The sequence below is a fragment of the Molothrus ater genome, chromosome 5, assembly GCF_012460135.2.
Source record: "Molothrus ater isolate BHLD 08-10-18 breed brown headed cowbird chromosome 5, BPBGC_Mater_1.1, whole genome shotgun sequence".
In the NCBI taxonomy this organism is placed as follows: Eukaryota; Metazoa; Chordata; class Aves; order Passeriformes; family Icteridae; genus Molothrus; species Molothrus ater.
Window position 1 is genome coordinate 7,355,568 of NC_050482.2, and position 22,775 is coordinate 7,378,342.

General features: G+C 48.6%; 1 protein-coding gene across 7 annotated transcripts in view; it reads right to left on the reverse strand.

Moving 5' to 3' along the window:
• Positions 1 to 22,775, reverse strand: part of FRMD4A (FERM domain containing 4A) — a 367,728-nt gene that overhangs the window by 128,481 nt on the left and 216,472 nt on the right. For 6 of the 7 annotated variants that reach the window (XM_036400308.1, XM_036400309.2, XM_036400310.1 and 3 more), the window contains one exon: positions 2,732 to 2,797. In XM_036400308.1, the coding sequence (XP_036256201.1) occupies positions 2,732 to 2,797 (66 nt within the window). Of the gene's footprint in view, positions 1 to 2,731; positions 2,798 to 19,432; positions 19,629 to 22,775 lie in introns of those variants that run through there. The other variant, XM_036400313.2, reaches the window with a different exon arrangement.

Here is a 22,775-nt window from a genome sequence, read left to right on the forward strand (position 1 = left end):
CTTTACTCAGTTCTAGTGAAAGATGGCCCTGCCCATGGCAGGGGGAGTGAAGCTAGATGGTCTGTCTTTAAGATCTCCTCCAACCCAAACCTTTCTGTGATTCTATGAAAATACAGCAGCAGGATCCCTGAACCCTCCTCCAGGCAGAGCACCTGATATCACACACCCAAGCCCTGTAAAGGCAGATCCAGGTTAGGCTGTTATTTTGATCTCACCTGTGGAGAGAAATCAAATTTACTGATTACCAGTGCTGTTTCCTAAACTCTCATAGGAATGGAAAAGCTTCCAAGAAAGGTTGGTGTAAAGGAGGAAATTTCACATGAGAATTTAAGAGACTGACTCCTGAGCAATTCAAGCCAATGCAGGTCTGGATCTTGAGGCCCAAAAGAGCTGTAGAGGAGCGTCTTTCATGATAAAACCCAGCAAACCAGCCCCTCTGTTCCAGCCCATGGCAAGACACCCACAGAAAAATACAGCTTTGAAGTGACAGCCAGAAGCTTGGGCTTGGATGAACACTTTATTTACAGCTTCTAGTTCAATTCAGCTTACAAGATAAGGTAACACTAATAAAAACAACGGTGCTCAGAACTTACAAAACAATTTTTATCTGAAATCTCACTATAAGATACAAACAATGTGGGTCAGCTGGTGAGATTTCCCCTAGCAAAGTGCATGTTGCTCCCAGAGGGAGCTGAGTCCACGGGGACAAAGAGCTGCTCATCTCTTTGGGTAACTTCAGCCACTCCTGCTGAGTGGAGCAGCTCCAGGACCACCCAACACTGGTGGCTTTGCCTGTGCCTTACAGGCAGGCAAACCAAAGCCCATGTCTGCAAAGAGAATCAATACTGGAGACATACTCAAGTCCAAAACATCCACCTTCCTCTTCATCTGCTCCACCCAAAAGTGATTTCACCCTGACTAGGAGCTACCTAACAGCATTGTCATTAGGCCAGAAAAGCATCTGAAGTGCCTCAGTGGATACTCCTGTACAAGTGGGGGCATGGGGGAACTCAGAGATCTGAGTACTGCATGCAACAGAGGTTACTGCTTTTTCTGGGCATGAATTTTTCATCATCACCCTCCCGCCTTCCCCCATTCACACATTACTTGAAAACAGCAAAACGATTTGTTGTACTAATAAAATTCAACCATGGGTCACTTGCAAACTAGTTAGTGTGATTTACAGAGCAATTTGCTTCCTCTATTGATTACAAGGAATTCCACTGAAGGTGTGATCAAACACTTAGAAAAACATGATATCACGTGGCACCATTTCTGCTCCCTTGGAAGTGGACACGTTTTCCCACACCAGCCTCCTTGGCCTCCTTCCTGTGGTTTTTTAGTGTCATTGATCAAACCCCAAATAAGTAGGTTGGCCAGGGCAGCTCTCATAGATTTCCTGCAGTATATTTTAAGCTGTGATTATTAATATACTGAGCAGTGCTTTAGCAGAGCTATTCTCCAATAGTCCATTTTAATTTTTAATTGAACTAAGAAAAATTAGAAAAGGCATTTAGATGACACAGGAAGCCAAGTGCTGTGTCCTTGTGATGAAGGTGACTAAACTTTCCCCCCCAGCCAGCTGCAAAGCATCAGAGAACCTGAGAACCTGGTGCAGCCTATGCAAAGACCATTGGTATGGTCTTTTGTTTTAATTAGTCATCCTAATTTAGCTGTTCTGGTTCCACCACTGGCCTGACTCATGGTTATCCAGGCACTCTCTGAACATACTGTGTGTCAGGGGCAGCTGAGGGATTTCATCTCCTAGATGACTGTAAAAACATTACCCATTAACAGTTTTGTAGTGGTATTTTTAAGCAACTTTCCAGAACGTGAGGCTGAACGTGCTTCCTGTGATTCAAGTCCCCTCCAGCCATCCCCATTCAGGTGTTGGGCAGGATCCTGCCCCCCCTCCCATCTTATCAGCTGTAGCCAGGGCATTTGGGTGCTATGGGAAGTTTCATTTCCTGCTGCTTTGGCTGCCTCTGGAAGCCTTTGTAAAAGGAAAGACATTCTTCTAATTCTTGCTGTTAACCCGTTGGGGATCTCTGAGACAGGAGCCAAAACTGTCAGGAAAGTATAGGATGCTACAGCTTTCACCAGCCATTCCTTACAAAGCCACCACCAGACTCTCATTGTTTCCAGTCTTCCTTCTTTTTTTTTTTTTAAAGTAAAAAATAAGGCAGATGGAACATGGACTGATTTTAATACATATTTGTGTTTGACACATGAACCTACAAGAAATCCCTGCCTGTGGCATGACCACCACAGCATCTTCTGCTGCCAACCACATTCCCAGTGCAGGTGGGAGCATGGGCATAACCCCCTCTGTTGTGCAGCCCAGCAATTTAGGATGGCAAGCAGAGAAGCTGGAGATATTTTAAGCAGATGCAATGCATTTCTCATAGCTAAGCCCTGCCTCAAAAACATAGTTAAGAGATATAATAGTAACAGTGTCAAAAATGACCAGAGGTGCTTTTCTATCTCATTGTCAGGGACTGGGACAGTTTTGGCACAGAATAAAGTAAAAACATGTCTTGAATTAGTCCTTCCCACAGATAGGCCTTTGCAGATCCTTCCCAGGCAGCTCTACTGCAGCTTCCCTGAGCTCTGCAGGCAATCACAGCGTGAAGCTGCTGAGAAAACCAGCTGAAAACCCTTTACTCTCCCCACCCTGGTGAAAACCCAGGGCTATAGCAAACCATCAAAAGATGAAATGTGCAGTTCCTACCTGAACAAGGAGCTCCAGCTTCCTGTCATCAAGGAGGTGCACTTGGCATCTGCGACCTTCTGTCATCTGCAAGGGAGAAGAGGAACGTGTGTCAGGGTGTCTGGAGTCACAGCTTAGCACGTGGCTGCTGCCTTCCCCCAGCACAACTTGAAGCCTTTCATTCAGTGCAGTCCCTTTGGTTTGTGTTTACTTATTTCTTTTAAAATTAATCCCCTTCTTTTGGCACCAGGGTGAAGAAAAGGCTGGAAGGAGAAAAAGAGAAGCCGCCCTGGTAGCTGTCATGGAGCGGTGTCTGGTGCCTGCTGGGATGCAGCTGCCAGGAGGAGGGTGCTCCAGTGTGCACAGTGGGGGCAGGTTTGCAGCACAGGGGCCCTGATGTTTCATATTGAGGCCTACAGCTCTGCAGCTGGCTTGGCTGGCAGAGGAGACATCCAGGCAAGCTTCCCCAAGCCCCTCAACAGCAGTGATCCAGCCATGCCACAGGGACTGGGGAGCCAGGCTCCTCCCTGGGCTGTGCTGATGCTGCTCCCTGGAGTGGCACCAGGTGCTTGTTTGGCCCTGAATCCTGAAATGGGCTTGTCCTACTTGGAGTATCCTATTTAGGATGTACCACTTCTGACATCACTGTACTGGTCCAAAGGTGCTTCCACACCAGCAGTTTATTACAACAGTTAACAAATAATATCAATACAACTATTATGTGTACAAGACTTATGTGAGATTTCCAAGGTCCACAGATTGGGGTCCTAAGAAATAAATGAGCTGTGGTCTGAGGGAACTCCTCTACAGTGCACCAAGCCCTCTCTTGCACAGAGCACTGTGAGTGAGGAGCAACTACACTCTGCAGAGTTACAGATCCCAGTTCAGTCCTACAAAGCCCTTCAGAGACAGGCACAATCCCACTATCTGTTAATGGGATATGGTCAGCCTTAAGCCTCTTTGGCTCTTGGAAATCCCTTTCTCAGCATGACTTAGGCAGCACACAGGCAGCCCCCCAGGGTGGGCTCACCCTACAATGCTCACGCACACCTGGACCCACGTTGGCACAGACCCAGAGCAGCCCCACAGCTCAGCTTAGCCCCCCAGGGACCCACCACCTGCAACCAAGGCACCTTCCTGTGCTTTGCATGGACTCCCAGCTCAATTTATTAATATTGCCTGCCATGGTGAGTCCTAAAGTACCACCAGAGGTGAGCACGGAGTCCACAGGATCGCGGTGGGAGGGGGTCACAGGCTGCTGGAGACACAAGTGCTGCAGCATCCTGGGCATTCCTGCCCTCATCCATCACCTCTTCCTACCAGTGCCAAGCTGAGCAGAGAGTGGGAAGTGTGCTTGGGGGGTAAACTGAGGACAGCTCAGCTTTCTGCTTCAGCTCTGCAGGTTAAAAATCAGCTGCCCCTGTGGCTGATGGGGCTGGGTGTGCTGGCATCCAGGAGGCAGTGGTGGATGCTCCATCAGCAACTTTGCCCATTCAAGAATCCAGGCATTGTGTGGCCATTGCCACAGGATCTGCAACCTCAGCGATCTCCAGCAGTATCACCCTCATCCTGCTATCTCTCAGCACAGGAGCCCATCAGCCTCTTCTGGGTGCTTCTGTCCTCTCTCTTGACAGCTCTGTTCCACATCCGTCTCTCCCTTTCCTGGTACCAGACTGAAGCCAGTCTTACCCAGCCCCTTCCACAAAACAGAGATTCAAGTATTCCAACAACTCTGTTGAACCTTAAGCTGGCCATTGAAGAGGCATAGTTTATTATGAGAAAACTTCTGTCAAAATGAGCTCTTCCCTTCAACTCACCCACAATTTACAATTCTGGAAGGCACAATCCCATGCGGTTCATGCAGAATTTACCCCTTTTTGTTATTCACATCAACATGCCTCTACCCTGCATGCCAAATAACATCACCTTCCTTCTCTTCTTCCATCAGCATAACTGCAGCCCTGGCATTGCAGCCAGAGGAAAGCCTTGTAAAACAAGGCTTCTCATAAATGTCAACCAGTTACCGCCATGGCAATAAATTGTCTTACGAGAATTTCCTCCAGTAAGAAATTTTATGCAAAAAATAGCTTCTCCTAAGGTGCATTACTTGGTGAGCGAGATATTTCACTATTAAACAGCTTTCAGCTTAATTGTAAAAATATGCCAGAGGCTCACAGAAGGGCTTTGCAATGGTTTCTCCTGCTTGGAAGAGTTGTGTGGGTCATGTTCACACAGGCTCGGGGAACTGCAAGCTTCCTTCACTGGGCTTCCCCAGCAGACAAAACTCTGAGCGCCTGAGCTGTGCTTTGACATCTCCCTCATCCTCTTACTGTCACATATCCACTGCATCTCCAAGATGGGGAATATGCACTGATATGAGTTTAGCCAAGGCAAGAGATAAAGCAGTGAGTTCATTGTGGCGATGGCAGGGATGGAACACAGTCCTGCTTTCGTGTGTTGTGCTCCATAGGCTATAACAAAGTTGAAATATGAATAAAAGCAAGTGAAAGGGGGAAGAGGGAACATTTTCTGAGATGTCTGACTTTGTGCTCTAGTGTTTCAGCAAAGCACTATGGAGCTTCTTTAGCTCTCTGTACTTTTCCAGCCCAGAGTTTCATAACTCCTTAGTGCTTTCACTGCTAAAAGAAATCCCAAATGCAAACAGCTGGGAACATGAATAAATATCTGAATAAAGCAAAGCTCTGAAATGCAGCACATGATGGTTGACTAATTGAAAGGCCTTTCATGAACATCCCTTGAAGCTCAGCAGGTCCACAGGTTGGAGATCTGCTGCAGCGTTTCCTTCCTCCAGCCACGGGGCTTTTCATTTGCCTTAGAAATGAGCAGTGCTTTCCAAGAGAAAAGAAAAGAAGGTAGAGACAGGCTTCCTACTTGATACAAGCTAAAATATGATGGTCCTGCCCTCCCTCCTTTCTGCTTTATTATTCCATCAGGTGTCTGAAGCCCACATTATGTGCTTTTTTGCATTGTTGGATCAATACAAACTCTGCTGGTTTGTCAGAGCAAGGAACAGGAGCATTTCAAAGCACAGCGAGAAGGCCCTGATTTAGCACAGTCTGTCTGGGTAAAAGATGCTGCCTCTGACACTGTGCAAATTGGCTACTCTGCACTATCTGCTGCTCTGCTGTGCATGGGGCTGTGGCTGGCTCCTGCAAAACCAGTCAGGGAATGCTTTCTGCTTCCCTGTGCAATCAGAGAATCACAATCAACACCAAAGCCTTATGGATGGGAGCAGAAGGTCACCAGAATGAGCTGAGAGTTTGGATGCAGGGAGGGAGACCACAGGACTGGATTGAGGTTCTCCCTTCCCAAGGCTCTTACCCAGAGAAGGATGGGGAGAACTAAGCTAAGAGGAACTTGAACTAAAGAGGCACCGAGGCATAGCTTTTCCTTTACCTTGAAAAAGCAAAATCCCAGCAAAGGGACAAGAAACAAGCACAACAAGGTTGAGCAGGCTTCCTGACAGAAGTGGAACTTGATGTGGCAGGGAAACAGGGGAGTTGAGTCCTGACCAAGTCCTGGTTTTCACAGTGAGCTCAGTGAGATTTCCTGTACCAACACAGTCCCCACTTTCCTTCTGGAGGTCAAGATCCCTCTTCCCTAACTCCAGAAATTAAAAAGCCAAGTTCAGCCTAACAGTTGAGATGCCCTTGATGCTCAAAGCAGAGAGAACACAAACATTTCAAGTGAGGTGAGACAGCTCCTAGTGGGGTTCCATGGCTATCCCTGCTGCTCACTCAGCTGCAGCTCTGCCAGGATGCTGTATCCACAGCAATCCCTCAGATTTCCAAAGCTTCTCAAGACATGTGAAGAGGTGGGAGTGTGTTACACACTCTGAGTGCTAACAGTTCACCCATATGGCAGCAAGCTGCACGGGCTGGGTGTGAATATGGGCCATGAGCATCTCATGGACCACACTTAACAGAAGCTCAGATGGAAGTTTTGCGCCAAAATGCAGAACACATTTTTTCCCCACCCAAAGCAGCTCGGTAACTCATATTTTTATTCTGAAAATCTGCCACTTCTTTTAGTGCCTGCACATGCAACATGACCCCCTAAGAGCTTGTAGAACTGAGCATGAGTGCTTTTAAAAAGCTCTGTCATTTATACATGTGAGTGTGTAGAGATAATTTATCTTCAATACCCAAACACAGATACTGCTTTTAAGGCACGTGAAGACCTGAAGCAATGTGTTTGTGTGGCTGAGGAGCTGCAGTAGTCTGCAGGAGGGCTGACTGTACACAGGGCATGCATTCTTTCTCTGTTCCTTGGCCTCTGCACCTTGAGGACAGAAAATCTGATCCTGACCTTTGCAAAACATTTTGAGGTCCGTCAGTGACAGCAAGTCCTGACATATACGTTTGTTTACTCTAATACAGAGATGCTACAGAAAGGAAATCTGTCTTGTGGTTACTCATGGGATCTTCTGAATTGCAGCTGTTTTTCTCAAGGAAAGGACGTTTTAGTTACCTTTATCACAAGACTTTAAATCTCCTTTGGAGGCTTCTACCCAAATATTTACACAACGGGTTTCCTAGGGAAGGCAGGCTGGCGGTTATTTTGCTTTGTGCCATGAAGTGCTCTGATGATTGCCCTCCTCTCTATTCATCTTCACTGTAACTCAAACATTGTCTCAGAGAATCCTGTAAACTGTCTGTGACACAGCCCCAAAACCTCCACAACGCTCAGCTAATCCCTGTACACCCAACACTTTGTCACTAAATTATCACAACTGCCCACAGAGCTGCTCCATCCAACACAAACAGCCAAGGTGATGGGAGGAAACAGCTCCAAAGAGAAACTTTCCCTTTCAGAATGAAAAAAACCCTCCTGGTGAAAGCACTGTCACACTAAATAACTCAAAGGCACCAAATGCAAATGCTATTTACAATGTCAGTTCTATAAATATCCGTGGCACGTTTCACTAGCCGGTGACTGCAGGAATAAAGAAGAATGCAGCATTTTCTTCCTTGAATCACATCAGAAATTATAATTGGAGGCAATTGCTGTGCTGAATCCACAAAAATCTGTGTCACTCTGTCCACTGTTTGGACAGAGCTGCTGAAAGGAGATAGAGAGAGATGACAGCCCACTGATTACAGTAAACTCTTAGATTAAACATCCTGCTCCCACTTGACCACTTCTTACCGCCTTCTCATCCTGGCAACTCCTAAGCTTGTTGAGAGAGAGAGGGAGGAAAAGCAGTGTGTTTTTGATGTCTGCACAGCTTTGCACATGTGGCAGCACTTCACTTTGCTGAACTGGGGCCAGTCTGGCAAGCAGCTGCCTGTAGCACTGACCAGCACTGCCTCTTCATGTGCCTGCATCCATCTGCTGTCTCCTGTCCTACACTCACACTTCAAGACCCTGGAGGAATGGACTATCTTTATTTTTATGCCATGTGTTTGCAGAGCATCCTCCCTGTTGCTGGTCTACATCTGCACCTAATAAATGTTACTGATGGTGGCTGGGATGAGGATGGCTGTGAGTGTGCAAAGAGCTGAGCCACAGGGCTGACCCTTGATGGGGACCTGGGAGGAGGAGGAGCACTGGCTGGGCTCTGCCCTTGGCTTGTTTTTGCAGTCATAGAATCACAGAATCATTAAGGTTGGAAAGATTTCCAAGAACACCAAGCCCAGCCTTCAACCAAACACCATCATGCTCACTAAACCATATTGTGAAGTGACACACCTAGTCCTTTTTCAAACATTTCCAGGGATGGTGACTCCACTTCCCTGAAAAGCCTATTCCAATGCTTAAATCTGGTCCTTTAAGTGTGACTCTATGGTATAGATATCTAATGAAGAGGAGGAAGACAACTGTTGGTGCAAATCTGGTTCACCTGTCCCAGCCATGGGACTTGGCCAGTGCCCTGCACTGGTGAGCACATCACCATGGTCTGCAGCACTGCTCATGCCATCCCCTGGTCCAAGCCCAAAGACCTCACACTCACTTCCCTGCTCTTCCTTTTCACTAAAATGGGCAATATCTGAGGCACCTGTGCCTCAGTGGCTTGAAGCTCTAAGGATGTGAGACAGTCAGGAGAAACTGTTATTTCTCAATACAGTCCTCATTTCGACTATTTATTTCCACAAGTCTTTCCTAGATAAATGATGAATAGTAGTTTGTGTTATTGTTTTTTTAAAAAGGCAGAAAAATTATTTTAACTTGGCCCATTACTCCTGGCTTGTGAGCAGAGGTCCATGCAGCCTGTCCTGTCTGCCAAGATCAGCAAGGCAGTTCAGAACACGAGCTGAGCTTTCTGAAATAAGCAGTACAGAACCATGGAATGGTTTGGGTTGGAAGGGACCTTAAAGACCATCTAGTTCTAACCCTTGTCCCACAGGCAGGAATGCCACCCACTAGATCCGGTTGCTCAGAGCCCATCCAACCTGGCCTTGAACACTTCCACAAATTGGGTATGAAGAAGTAGGAACCCACTAGACACTTTTTGTGTGTGCCCATTAGGCACTTTTTAATTCAAATTTGTTCATGCTATTATTTCTTATGGGAAAGGCTATTTGGTACTCTGGAGAGGTTAGCTGTAAGCCAGTTGTTTTTTCCCCTGGGAAGGGTACCCCAGCTGTATTCTCAGGCACTTGTCACCTTCTAGCAGTACTTTGGTAAGAAAACCAAGATGTTGCATATTCAAATAAACAAGAACAACCTTTTAAGTATTCCATTTCAAGGGAACTTGGTGGCAAATGGAGCTTTGAAGCTGAGAAGAAAGGCCACAGAAATATGCTGTAGAAATGGATGATGACGATACGAAGAGAGGTAGCCAATGGCTGATGCATAACCAGACTTCACTCTCTAAAGCAGTGTGGGTTTCCCTGCTATGGAAGTGCTTTGTGGCTCTGTGAAATGCACTCACAGTCCACAGCTGGATTGACTGTCCAGAAAACAGGAGCTGACAATGGTGCAGCACCTCCCACAGGTTTGGTAGCACCAGAGGAACGTATCGCGTGCGAGGCCTTTGGCTTTCCCTGAGAGCTTCTTTATCCCACTCCTTGAAAATAAATGTCCTTTCCAATAAAATAGTGAACGGAGGCAAAAGCGTCAAAACCATGGTTACAGATACAGCTCCTAAAGTCCTCTCCTATCCCACATGAAGGGAGTGGTGCATGGCATTACCCATTGCATGGGGGAACTGCACAGGGATGTGTTTCAGAGGGGTGGCACCAAGTGATGCGATGATTTCTGCCAACACTCATTTGTCAGGAGAGGGGAGAACAGCTTCAGTAATTAGAAAGCAAGAGTCCTCCTGGAGAAGGGAGGTGGGACAGTGTCAGCTGGGGTGTCGCCCTGTCGGAAGCACCGCTGGGACGGATGGCGCGACCCAGCCATTGTGTGGATGCTGACACGGAGCGATGGGACAAAAATTAAGGCAAGCTGCAGGCTGAGTGACCTGGTGACTTCCCTGTTTTGTCTTAGGAGCGGACAAAAGAATTCCTGGCCTGCCCAGGGGCTCCTCGCTTCCTCCACACAGCTCTTTCCAGCCTTGCTCGGGCTCAGCATCACCCAGGGACATCTGCACAGGTTATTTTTCAGGCTTCCCCTAAACAGCACTCAGCAAAAATGCTCTGATTCAGCAAAGCCCATAGCTGTGTCCATAAATCCCCTTTATTTCAGTGTGACATAAGCAAGTGTTTAAGTGGCTTACTGTATCAGGGCTGAAATGAAAAACCCTCTCCTACGGTCCTTAAGTCCATTTACAACATCAAGCAATAACTCTCAGGCGAACTTTAAAGCAGGGAATGCCGCGTCTTAACCTCAAAACACTTGGTGCTTGAGCCGTGTAGTCAGAATGAAATCTAATTCCAGCACCACGTTTTAAACCGAGCAGGGCATTACCCAGCAGATGTCTGAATTACTGCTCTGAGCGTGGCCAGCCCCAATGGCCTGATTGCAGTTATATCCTGAGATAAGAGAGCCCTTTCCTGGACAGACCAGCTTCCTCACCAGAGTGGAGGCTGGGCTGGCTCAGGTCACGTATTGTTTCTTCTTGAAAATAATACAGATCTAAATCTGTTCAAATACAAAGGGAAGCAGAAATTCTTGCACCCTCCCTGCCCTGTGATGTTGAGGCAGGAGGAGAGGGCATTCCCAACGCAGACTTTTTACTATGACTCCTTTGCCCCTGTAGCTCTGTCCCTTCCCTTTCTTGGCAAGGAAATAAACCATTTGCCACTATAAAAATATACCAGCTTCCAAGAATTATCCCCACTATTTACAAGGCAGGAGTGGAGAGTGTAGGAGTTCTGATATGGTTGGTCAGAGCATCCTCTGAGCTCTGGAGCTGGGGCTGACCACAGGGAGGTTACACAGTATTATTTATTATTTTTAGTCTAGAGTATTCACTGGTCACAGATGTCTTAAACCTTACAGATTTGAAACACCTTCTGCACACAGCAGAAGTGTGTTTTGATAAACCTTGACTCAGCTGCTCAGTTGTGCAGGTGGTTCACCATGGTCACCTGCTTTGGGGCCAGCATTTTTAGGTCAAGAACATGACCTAGAGCTGTTAAAATTTTGCCTCAAATTGGGATATTGTAGCTGTCTCCTCCTCTTTTACTTGGGAAGTCCATGTTGTTCCTACAGCCTTTCTGCATGTGCAGCAAGCTGGCTGGACCCTACCAATGGAGGAAGATATAAATAATAAATGATAGTGCAAAAGAGGCAGCCCAGCTGCTCCTCCTCCCCCCAGCTTGGGGCTCTTCCTTGCTGGCAGCACTGTCAGGCAGATGAGTTTTGAATGAGTCAGGGGATGGGGCTTCCATCCTCTCCCAACAGACTTCCCTGCACAGCCTCACAGACCTGGAAGATCAGCTCCTTCCTAGAGCCAGCACCAAGCCCTGGTGAGAGAAAAAGAGCTACAGTCCTGCTCAGAACTCCATCACTTCTTACAGAGCAGATGATGAGCTGTTCATATTTAGGGCATCTTTGAGTCTGGTGAAACCACTGGATCCATATGAAACCACTACAGCCAAAGGGTTGCATCCTAGGGGAAGTAGAAGGGGAATGGCAAGGGCAGCCTCATTCCACCTTACAGACCTTGGGACTGCTTTTCCAGACTATGCTATTCCTCTGCATGCCAAAGGAATGCACAAAGACTGAAAAACTGCCACTAGCACAAGAAAAACCACTGCAAAAATAGTCCCCCTCATACCTCTGGTAATGAGACAACAGGTAGACAATCCTCCTTGCTGCCAACTTCCCAGTTAACACCCAAAATAACTTGCCCTTTACATAACTTCTCCTGATCTAACTCAGCTTAGCCAAACTCTGTGAACATCTTTATTTGGTGATCTTTTCGTTTTGTATTTCTCCCAGGGTGAACTTATTTTCTGGATAATAATCCCTCTAAGGCAAGTTCTGCAGTTTCATCCCATGTTTGCATACGAGAGCTGTGATCCATCATTTGGGCTGCCAGTCCCTAATGCAGCCCAAAGAAATAAATGTCAACAGCAGAGCTAAAATGGGAGGCCCAGAGGGAAAGAGGATAAAGGATCCCTGGTGTCTTTGCACAAGGACAAGCAGAGTGGTCCTGGCACAGGTGCTTCAGCAACTTTTGAGCATAGCTGTGCTTCAAGAAAACCAAGATATGCCTGGGAAGGGTCTTGCTTCCCCTGGACGAGCTCTGTATTCACTCTGTTTGCTATGCACAAAGGACAGAAAGGGAAAATGATGTAGATTATCTACGAGGGAAATCCTTTACCAATGAGGGATTTGAAGCCTTTATAGGTCACAAAAACTTCTTTGCAGGGACTCCTGGTCATCTTCTGGTTCATTCCTTTCCATATTCTGCAGCAAGCACTGTGAGTCATCATAGGATAATGACCATGTGGCAAAAATGTACCTGGCAAAAGGTTATTTTTATTATTATTATTATTTTCCCCAAAGATATTATCATGTCTGTTAATCTCTCCTACATTTGACATGTTAAATTCCTTTCAAACACACATAAAATTTTAATTTTTTGTACAGTTTCACACTTGAAATGTGGCATACTTTCAGCAAAATGTTCCAGATATCACTTGTTTGTGCATGCAGACAGGGTGTAATTACATGAGAGCATTGAAGTCTTCTGGGAACACATTCACAGGAGGTTTTGTTTAGTTATAGAAGAAAACAGGACAATTTATTTGCTATTGAATCTAATGTGATTTGCCAGAGGAAAAAAAATCAATGTGGGTTCATAGAAAGATGACCAAAGTGACCCAAGGCAGTGGAAGTGATAGTATGTGTGAAATATTTCTAAAGGACAAATGAAGATTTATGGCTTGAAGTGTCCTTTTAGTGCTCATTGGGTGTTTTGTACCTGGTGTATCACTGAGCCTTGGGAGGTGTGAGTGGTGCTGGCCTGGTCAATGGGGCCAAGGCTCTGGGCACTGTATCACTCAGGTGCTGTAACAGAGCAGGTCAAGGGAGAGCACTGAGCAGTGTTAGATACAGCACATCATAGAAAACACACTTACAAAAGCCATTCCAGATGTGAAAGAACTAAAAAAAAAAAGGCTAAATGTTAATCTGTGTACAGAACTGTTGGTTTTGTTGGTTTTTTTCCCCCCTTCTTGTTTTGAATAACACTCCAAGAACTGATATGCTTCCAGTGGGAAAATATGTCACCGGGTTGTTTCCAGCCACTGCTAACCAGCAGGTCTGACACACTCTTGATGTTGGGAGCCAGGGCTGTGGCTGTGCCCGGGCTGGGCAGCTGCCAGCAGCTCTGCCTGAGCAGCAGCAGCAGCTGACAGGGTCAGTGCAGGGTGGGCATCATCCCCCAGAGCTGGGTTTCACAGGCAGGACGGGTGAGATGCAGAGCACATTCAGATGACAAGCAGCTGACTCATCCTCAGAGATGCAGGTGTTTGCAGGACCAGTCCTGCTTGCAGGAGTCTGGTTTGGTGCTTTCTGCTCCCACTTTGCTCCTGAGTGCAGGGCTGAGACATCTCCCAGGGCTCTGCCTGCACACCCTGGACGAGGGGTTTGAAGGGGTCCAGCCTGCTTTCTCCAGCCCTGACAGCTCCTGATTGTCCATATTTAGCATGTCATGAGATGCCCTGGTGCACAGGTGACCTGGTCTTGCTGCACCAATAGCCAAAGAGTTCTCAATACAGGTGGGGCAATATCCTGGCATTAGTCAGGCTGTGAATGGGGGTATAAACACTTGTGTTTCTGGGGAGGGCTAGAGCTCAGACTAGCCCCACTCAGGGCTCAAGCAGGGAAAACTACTTTCAGGAGACAGCCTGTGCTTTTATACCCCCAGTCACAGCCTGACTAATGCCAGGATACTGCACCACCTGTATTGAGAATTCTTTGGCTATTGGTGCAGCAAGACCAGGTCATCTCTGCATCATGACATACTAAATATGGACAGTCTGTAACCTCTGCAGAGGAGAGACCTGAAATAAACACTTCAACACAAACCTTTTTTTTAACCACATGCCTCTGCTTTTTAAGAGCCAGGGAAGGATGTTCCTTTCTGGAACTAAACTCAGCAGCTCTTTAGCGCTATGAAGAATCGATGCAGAAGAGTTAAGGATGGGAAGGCAAGAGGGAACAGCCTTGATGCAATGTCTGCAAACTCAGCAGCTGGATCTGATACCTCTGAGCTCTAAGCTCCCAGGATTCAATAGATTCAATATCCATTTTGGAGCAGCCTTCTGCTGTGTACACAGTCAGCAGTGCCTGTGACAGGGGACTGAGAAAGTGAGGACACAGCCCAGCACTGCTGGATGTACAGATTTCCGTCAGAACTGCCATCAGCACTACCAGAGCAATTCAGAAGGCACATTCCATGGTGCAACACAGAGGCAAAGCAGACTTGGTGCTTCCTGGCAGTTCTCCCTGGTCTTGGTGAGGAACGAGTCCCTTCTCCCAATTCCCACCACTTCCTGCAGCACAAGCCCAGGTGACACCTTCACTGGCTGCACAACCACCCCAGCAGGGATTGAAGGCATCCCAGGGAGCCCAGCCCACTTCAGATATAACTTTCTTCTCTTTTGGATGTTGCAGTTCAGAATTGCAGAAGACAGTGGAAGTCACCTTCCAGATTTATTTTCCAGCGCGTTTTTACGCTGGGGGAGGATGTGTGTGTGCACAAAGGAAGCACTGTGTTTGATTACACGTCCCCTAAATCATCCCTGTCCCCTTGTGTGCCCCATTTCACCAGGAAATGAGTGTGTGAGCACACACGTGGCAGCCACGTGTTGGGATGATGAGTGTCTTCACAAAACCCTCGCTGGGGGCGGCCAGCACAGACATTCCCCCTGCACAGCGAGGACAAAACCTTGCTTAAATGTGGAAAAAGCTCAATCCACACTCCCCTCTCTAGGACAGGAGCCACGTTTCAGATTTTGTGCTGCCTTTCCAAGCTGCTCACTTGATGCAGCAGCTTTCCATCCCCTGCTTGTCCTGCATAAAGCCATGGCTGCTCCACCATCTGCAAAGCCCTTCCCTGCATGAAATGTTTCAGCTGGGAAGGATGGGATGCCAGCAGTGCTTACAGTGTGTGTGGCACAGCTGCAGCCACGTTCAATCCCACACGGCCAGCAAACCCAAACAAGGGTGGGTTTATTTTGATTGGGAGATCTGGAGACTTCTAAGAAGAAAAATAAATAAATAATCCAAACACTAGAGGCTGAGCCTGGTGGGTTGGCAAGCCCAACAGCCACTGTCAAAATGTTAGGCATTACGTGTGGAAGTGTACATACAAAAGGATTTCTCTAGCCAAAATGGGAATATCAACCTCTTTTTGGTTTGCAGCTTTCCAGGATATTTTCACTGGACCTTTTTACAGTGAATTTAAGTAACAAGAAGTCAACTTGCCTACCTCCTTTTTTTGCCTTGATGACTTTTCCCAAAGATTACTACACTAAATCACACCTCACCCCACCAGTGCAGACAGAGGTGAAAAGATAATTTAGCGTCCCACTAATGATCTTTTCTTGAGTGTGGGGACACAGCAACTGTTCCACACTGTGTGAAAATGTCCCAGAGAAGCTCAGAACAAAACCAGAAGTATTGTCTATCTGTTAGGAAAGGAGCAGAGTGGGTTGTAAACAAGAACATTGTTGGTGGCACTGGGAATCAGATGGTCCCAGCTCCTCTGGCCTCCTCCCACTTTAAGGCTGGGCAAGGGCTGAAGTCCCACCTTACCCACAGAGAGGCACCCAGGGCATCTGGCACCAGCCTTGGGGCCTCAGAGGAGTATCAGAGGAGTATCACACAGCCATGAAGCAGAGGTGCACTGGGAAGGGGAGGTACATCAGGGTCTTCTACTTTTTCTGGCAGGCAGCCTACCAGAGGCAAACACAGGCAAGGAGTAAACCTTCAGGCTGACATCAGCTCATGAGTAGGTGGGGTGCAAAGGTGACTTGGAGCAGAGGAGACAAGATCAAAACTTGTGTGCTTGCAATTCATCAACATGAAAGTGCTCCCAGAAGCTCAGCACTGATCAAATATCTGTCTGGGGTCCCTTCTCAGTGTCAGATCAGAGAGAAAAGCAATCAAAGTCATTTTTGGTCCTTGACAAGGTTCATCCCCAGAAGAGAAGACAGGGGCTCCAGCTCCAGCTCGTTGTGCAGCCTCGCCAAATTGTGGCTTTCTAGGACATGGCACATACTGAGATTTACAGGAGGGCTAGGGATTAAGTTTTTACAAGTCTGGAGGGAACAGAAGAAATATCAGTGGATGCTGTCAGCTGCAGTGGTCCCTGAGGCCATGCTGGGCAATGCACTGCTGGCTTAGGGAACCTGAGAGAGGCTGGGACAACCTGGGATTTGGAGCTGGAGGAGGCTTGTCAGCAATTCCATCACAGCTTAACCTTGTCAGACCTTGCTGCCTGCTGGGCTGCTGTGCTCTGCTTGCCCTGGGGCTGCAGGGCAATTCTCTCCTCCAGCTGCTGGAAGGAGCAAGCCAGCAAGGATGACTGGAGATTGGCATTGCTGAGTGACCTTGGGAGCCAGCTGTGCACCCCATCCTGTGATGAGGCATGGGGATCATCCCAGGCAGCTACAGCTACCTGCTCTTGTGGCTGACCCCATGGCATATCCCCCAGCTTCCCATTCCCCCCGCTGGGCATTTGTTCGGTGGCTCCCAGCTAGATGGAGATTCTGGGTGCAGCTCAGAGTAGCAGAAACCTTGATTTCCTCAAACACAGAGAGTTTTGAGTAAAAGACACCCAAGTTTCCTGAGAGCTGAGCCTAAGTGTGCATCACAGCAGCCCTTGCTTGTCCCAGCAATCCAGCTCACAAGAAGTGGATCATACAGAGCCTTTCTGCATCTTCAGGGGACACCACTAAGCCCTGACCCCAAATTTGGTTAATGCTGGATCAACACGCTCCTTAATACCTTCCCCACGTGTCACCCCCCCTTGCAATGCACGTCCCCTTCCTTCACAGTGCTAACAGATTGCAGCTTGAGACTTCAGTGACTCCCCAGCCCTTTTCCAGTTTTCCCTAATAAAGCATTTTCTGCTTCATCCACACCTGCATTTTACTTTGGCTTTACTTTAAGCTTTACTCAAAACTGATTCAAGGCTTATGCCATTGCTCACCCAGTAACAGTAGCAACAAAGGGATATGTACCACTGCAATTACCTGTGATGTGTGGGACAAGATTCCATGACTTGGGAAGTCTTCCCCAGGCTTATGTCCCTCTTAACAACACCCAGTGCACTAGCTGAAGCTCTTGACCTGGCTGAACACTTTGACAGGATCTCTCTGCACCAAGTGATGCTGCATTGCTGTAGGGCTCTGAGCAGCCCAGTGCTGTGACCAGAGGTATCATCAAATATCAAGTTGCATTTTTAATGCAATAACCACTCCAGACATGCAACAACAGGACCGCCAGAAACAGTCTAAAGGAGACAAGAGCAGCTTGCCCAAAAGGGTTATGAGTGGCTCACTGGTGCATCTATGCTCAAGATGAGAGATCCTATATTTTTAGCCTGGGCATTTAGAACAAAAATTCACTGAAGAACAAAATGCTTATTTTTCACGTGCATAAATCCACATGCTCTGCTCCACTGGTGCACTTCTCCCTTCTGTGGGAACTGATCACACAGCATGATGGATGGGCAATGCCAACTCCTTCAGCCTGTTTGGTCCTCTGAGGGACACAGCTGACCTTAGCAGAGGCACAAGGTGGTACTGAGCTGAAGACCCTTCAAAATATCCCCTCTTGTACCAAGAAGCAATAAATCCTTGCCTCCTCATGCTTCTGCCACAGCTCCTTGCTCAGCAGCACAGCTGGGCTGCAGAAACCACCCCTCCTGCAGAGCGTGGCACATACCTGCCTGGCACTGATGCTTAAAACCACCTTCTCCTGCAATATTAATATTTGGAGGAGAACAGGCCACCTGTACCTTGTGCCAGGAGGGTCGAGCCCAGCAGCAGCTCTGAGCCACCAAGCTGAGCCCGGCCAGGGTCGGCATCACGGTCCAAGTGAGAGTGCAGGCAGCAGCCCCCAGCCGGCCTCTGCCATCACCACAAGGAGAAAGGGACCAGCCAGAGGCGTTTGGCTCCCTCGGGAATTCTCTGGTGCCTGGCAGGCAATTCCAGGCAGGGAAGATGGCACAGACACCCACGCCCGTAACAGAGCCCTCCATGCACGGGGGGGGATGCGCATCAGCCCCCGGGCACCAGTCTGGAGGGGAGCGGGTCCGAGACACCCCGAGATCCAGCTGGAGCTGGGCAGAGCCGGGATCCAAGCCCTCTCGGTACCCGGGGCACGAGGAAAGCCCGGTTCAGCTGAGTGCATGGATGCAGCGCTCCGGCACAGGCACCACACCCCCTTCGCCGCTGGAAAGGGCGAGCGGTGCCGGCGTTTTTGTTCAGGACAAGGTTTTAAAACCCCAAAGCAAACCAACAAGCTGGGAGTTCAGCTTTCCCTGCGACCTCACTTGCCTGCGAGAGATTTGCTAGATAGCTCCGCATCTGTGTGTGCCGTATTGCTAAACCGCTGCCAGCGCTATTATTAGAAACAATTGTCTCTCCTGGAAATTTTATGGAGAGGTTTGAAACAACTTTTCTGCCGCCCTCCGCAGCAGCCAGCGGGTAACAATGCGGCCAAGAACCCTCCTTACGCCGAGCCAGCCTGCAGGGCGTGCAGATGCACTCCCATACGGGCACACTTTGGAAGCAGAGCTGCACACATTTGTCTTTTCCAGCCCTGAATCTGGAGCAACTTTTCTATTCCCGACTCACGAAAAGGTGCGCATGGGGAAAGGAAAAACAAGCCGGGGGCTTTCCCCTCAGCGAAGCCCCCGGCTCTGCATTAAACTTGCTGCAGCCATTTGGGAAGGGAAGGGAAGGGAAGGAGCAGTCCATCTTGGCAGTCAGTGGGGACAGACAGCCAGACTGCTCGGGAAGGGGGGAAGGAATCACAGCTCCGGCTCCTCTCCCCACACACATACACACACACACACACACACACACCGTCTCCTTCCCCCGCCGCCGCGCTCGGCTCCGCTACTCGCCCACCGAACCCAAGGGCTTGGGGCTGGGGATGGGTTTTTTTGAAAGGACAGGCAGAGCAGCTGCTGCCCACATTTCTCTCCGTTTGAGGTAAATGGAGGGAGGGGGCGTGGAGCAGCCCGCACACTGCGGCTGGGCTTTCCCCGGGGGCCGGGGCTGCGAGGGGAGAGCCCCGGCCCGCCTCGCCTCGCCTGCCCTCGGCAGACAAAGACCCCGTTACCTTCTCCGCTGCCTCGGCGGCCCCGGCGGCCCCTCAGCTCCGAGCCCGGCACCAGCGCATCCCCTCCGCACGGCGTCTCCAGGCCGCGGCTCTACCGCCCCGCATCCATCGCCGCCGCCGCTCCGCCGCTGCCGGGGGCGCGGGATGCGCGGCCCTGCCCTCCGCTCCCCGCCGCTCCTACGGCCGGCCCATCCTCCCTGCCGGCATGCCGGAACCCTCCTTTCCCCCTTCTGCTCCTTCCCTTTCCCCGCCTGCCGGCCCCCGGCTCCTGCGCGGCTGCGAGGCTGGAGCCGCGGAGGGAGGAGGAGGAGGAGGAGGAGGGGGGGGAGGAAAGAGGAGGAAGGAGGGAGGAGGGCAGCGAGCAGCAGTTGGCGCTGGGTCATGTGAAACAGATGAACCTGGCTCGGGCCTGCCAACATCTGGGCTCCCCCTCGCCTCTGGGAGGAGGATGAAGGGATGAAGGGATGCGGTGTTCACCCCCCTGGCCACGCGTGCACGCCTTGAGATGATAACGGAGAGAGGCGAGAGCAGCGGGGATGCTCCGAGCAGAGCCCCGGGCCCCGAGAACCCGTGGGGCTGGAAACAGCAGTTCCTGCCAGGCTGAAGCCCTGGAAAATAGGACAGCCTCCCTTCTGATGATTTTTCCCCCCTGGTCCTGGCTGGGTGAAGGGTGCAGCTTGTGATGGTGTAAAAGAGTGGGGATGCTGCCCAGCAATAGAACATCTCTACAGATTGCAGGAGAGTAACCCTCATGCAAGGGTGTCACTATTAAATAAATAGATCAGTCAAGAAAGATTGTGTGGGCCTGCAAAAAGTGCTGATTTGTTGATTTAAACATGCACAGCATGAAGCACCCACACCATGAAGCAACCACGCCTGTGGTTAAAGCTCTGGCTTGTTCCACTGCTTTGCCCCTCCATCAGTATTTTCTCTCTGGGACTGGGGTTATTCTCACTGGGTAAGAACCAGAGCTGTGCCATGCTCTGGAGCAGACTGGCTGGGAGAGGTTTGCTTTGGAAGGGGAGGTATGGAGGTGAGCACTTTTCTTCATTTGTTTTCAGCTGGCATTCATGCCACCATGAAGATGCTCATGGTGAGGGTGGATCTGGAGCTTACATGGGATACAGGGAATTTCCCTCTTTGCCCCACAGGAAGATGACAAAGTCACTCTCCTGACATGGTGGTGGTGAAGGAGCAGATTGTCTCATTTTAACTGGGGGTGTTGCTGGGTTTGATTTGCTGTCAGACTCAAAGTCAAGACCATGAGTCTTTATGTACTCTCTAGACATAAAGGGGCCAGTGGGCTGCAAAGTCCTTCTGGATACAACAACCAATGCTAGAGCACGAGCACAATTCCCTCTCTTGATTTTAAGGGCACAGGCATAAACACAGAGCTGTGCATGGAGCCCAGGCAGGCTCACCCACCCAGCTCACTCCACCCAAGGGGATGGCTTTGATTAAGGGGATAAATATTGAGGCAGTTCTGACCCCTGGCTGCTGAGAGTTAGGACCAAGTAGCTGAGGTGGCCCAGCCCTGCTCTGGAGGCAATCCCAAGGTCAGGACCAAGAAGCAGCAAAGGTATCCATCCCTGCTCCAGGGAATGCAGGCTGTCCATGGCTCCATTGCAAGGGTAAAGATTGTGGATTTATGGGTTCATCTCATCCACGTGTACATCCAGCTGCTGAAGCAACACTGAGGGGCAAACCATCAGAACACAAACTGCAAAACCTCCTGGAATTTTAAACCTACTAATTTCAGAAAAAATAAAACTTCAAGTTGGCTCCCAAATGCTCTTCTGCTCTTTCCTTCAGCAGAGGACACAACATATCTAACATATCATAACATAAGGAGGTTCTGTCTGCAGTGCTGAAGAAGAGCATGAACCCCAGCAGCAATTCAGGCCTGACCCTGATTAGAACTAGCAAGGAAAAATCACCTTCCCATATGAAGTAACATTTGTAATAAAAATAAGTGTCTTGCCTAAGTGAAGATGGATAAAGGAAATGTAGCAGGAATTTCTCCCACTATTGCAGGAAATGTTAACACATCCTTTTGGGTAAGTGCTGCTCATGGGGCCTTGGATGGGTAGTGAAGATAACATCCTCTAGGCACCTGATGGAGTTAACAGTTTAGAACTTAGAGATGGGAACTGTTTCTTTTAATGTGGAAAGACTACTCAACCACAAAGAGTGGTTATTCCCTAGAACTGGACAAGGGTTTTGCCCCAGCTCCTCTCATTTATTCATTGCACCCTTCTTTCCTAGAAAAAGTGGCCAGATCTGGGTTTCTTCCCTGGTAAAAAAGCCATCACCTCATACACATTCCTCTCCAAATTTCCCAGTTATAATTCAGCAGCAGAAAAAGTCCTTTTCTTCAAGGAAATTCCATAATCTCACAAAGTCTCTGGAGCTGGCACTACCCAAACAATACACCCTGGCAGCAAACATCCAGTCTGGAGGCAGCAAAGCTGCTGTCATTGCAATGATGACAAGCAAGGAATGGCCACGCTTCTCCCAAGCTGGTTCCTATTGTGGCAAGTCCCGAAAACTGAACAGCAACCCATATATTTAACTTTGACATCCACAAAATCCAGCTTCCAGCAAGCAGATGCCTCTGTGCCACAATAAAAACATGCTGATAATAAAGCTAGGAGGAAACACCATGGCCTTGTGCTGGAGAATTACTGTTGACAATTCATTCCCACTCTCGTTAGCAAAGATTAAAGAACCAAAATACTTTACAGGGAATGTGGTGATAGGACTGTGGGTGCCATCAGAATGTGTGAGCTGTTACATGAACATTTCTAGTAGTTTCAGAAAAGCTTAATGAATACTGTCTACCCCCAGAACTGCATTAATTAGCACTAACGGGCTGGAGGAGATGTCATGTCATGAAGTAATATTCACACTTACTCCATGATTTGCATCTGTAAGAGGTGCAGTGCTTTACAGAAGTCAATGCCATTTTCCCCATATGGCACATCTGAAAACCCATGGAAGGTGAGGAAAATGCTTTCAAAGAACATTCAGGATTTGCTGAAGGTGTCTAACTGCCTGCCTCCCTGTGGGAGGTGTTCAATGGCCTAACTCTCATTGACTGCACAACTCTTAACTCATAGTATTTGAGTGGCAGTAAAAGATTAAAAAGCCTCAAAAATTAAAAAGCAACATGGGTCTAAGTAACTTGGGAGCTGAAATCCATTTCCAGAGATGATTTAAGCTGTTAGGCATACGAATTTCACTGTAAATCAATGCAGCTGACTTATTGTAGCCATGACAAGGGTCAGCCAGACCTAGAAAATGAAATGTCAGGTTAGCCTGTGGGTTAATTCACATGGTCCCT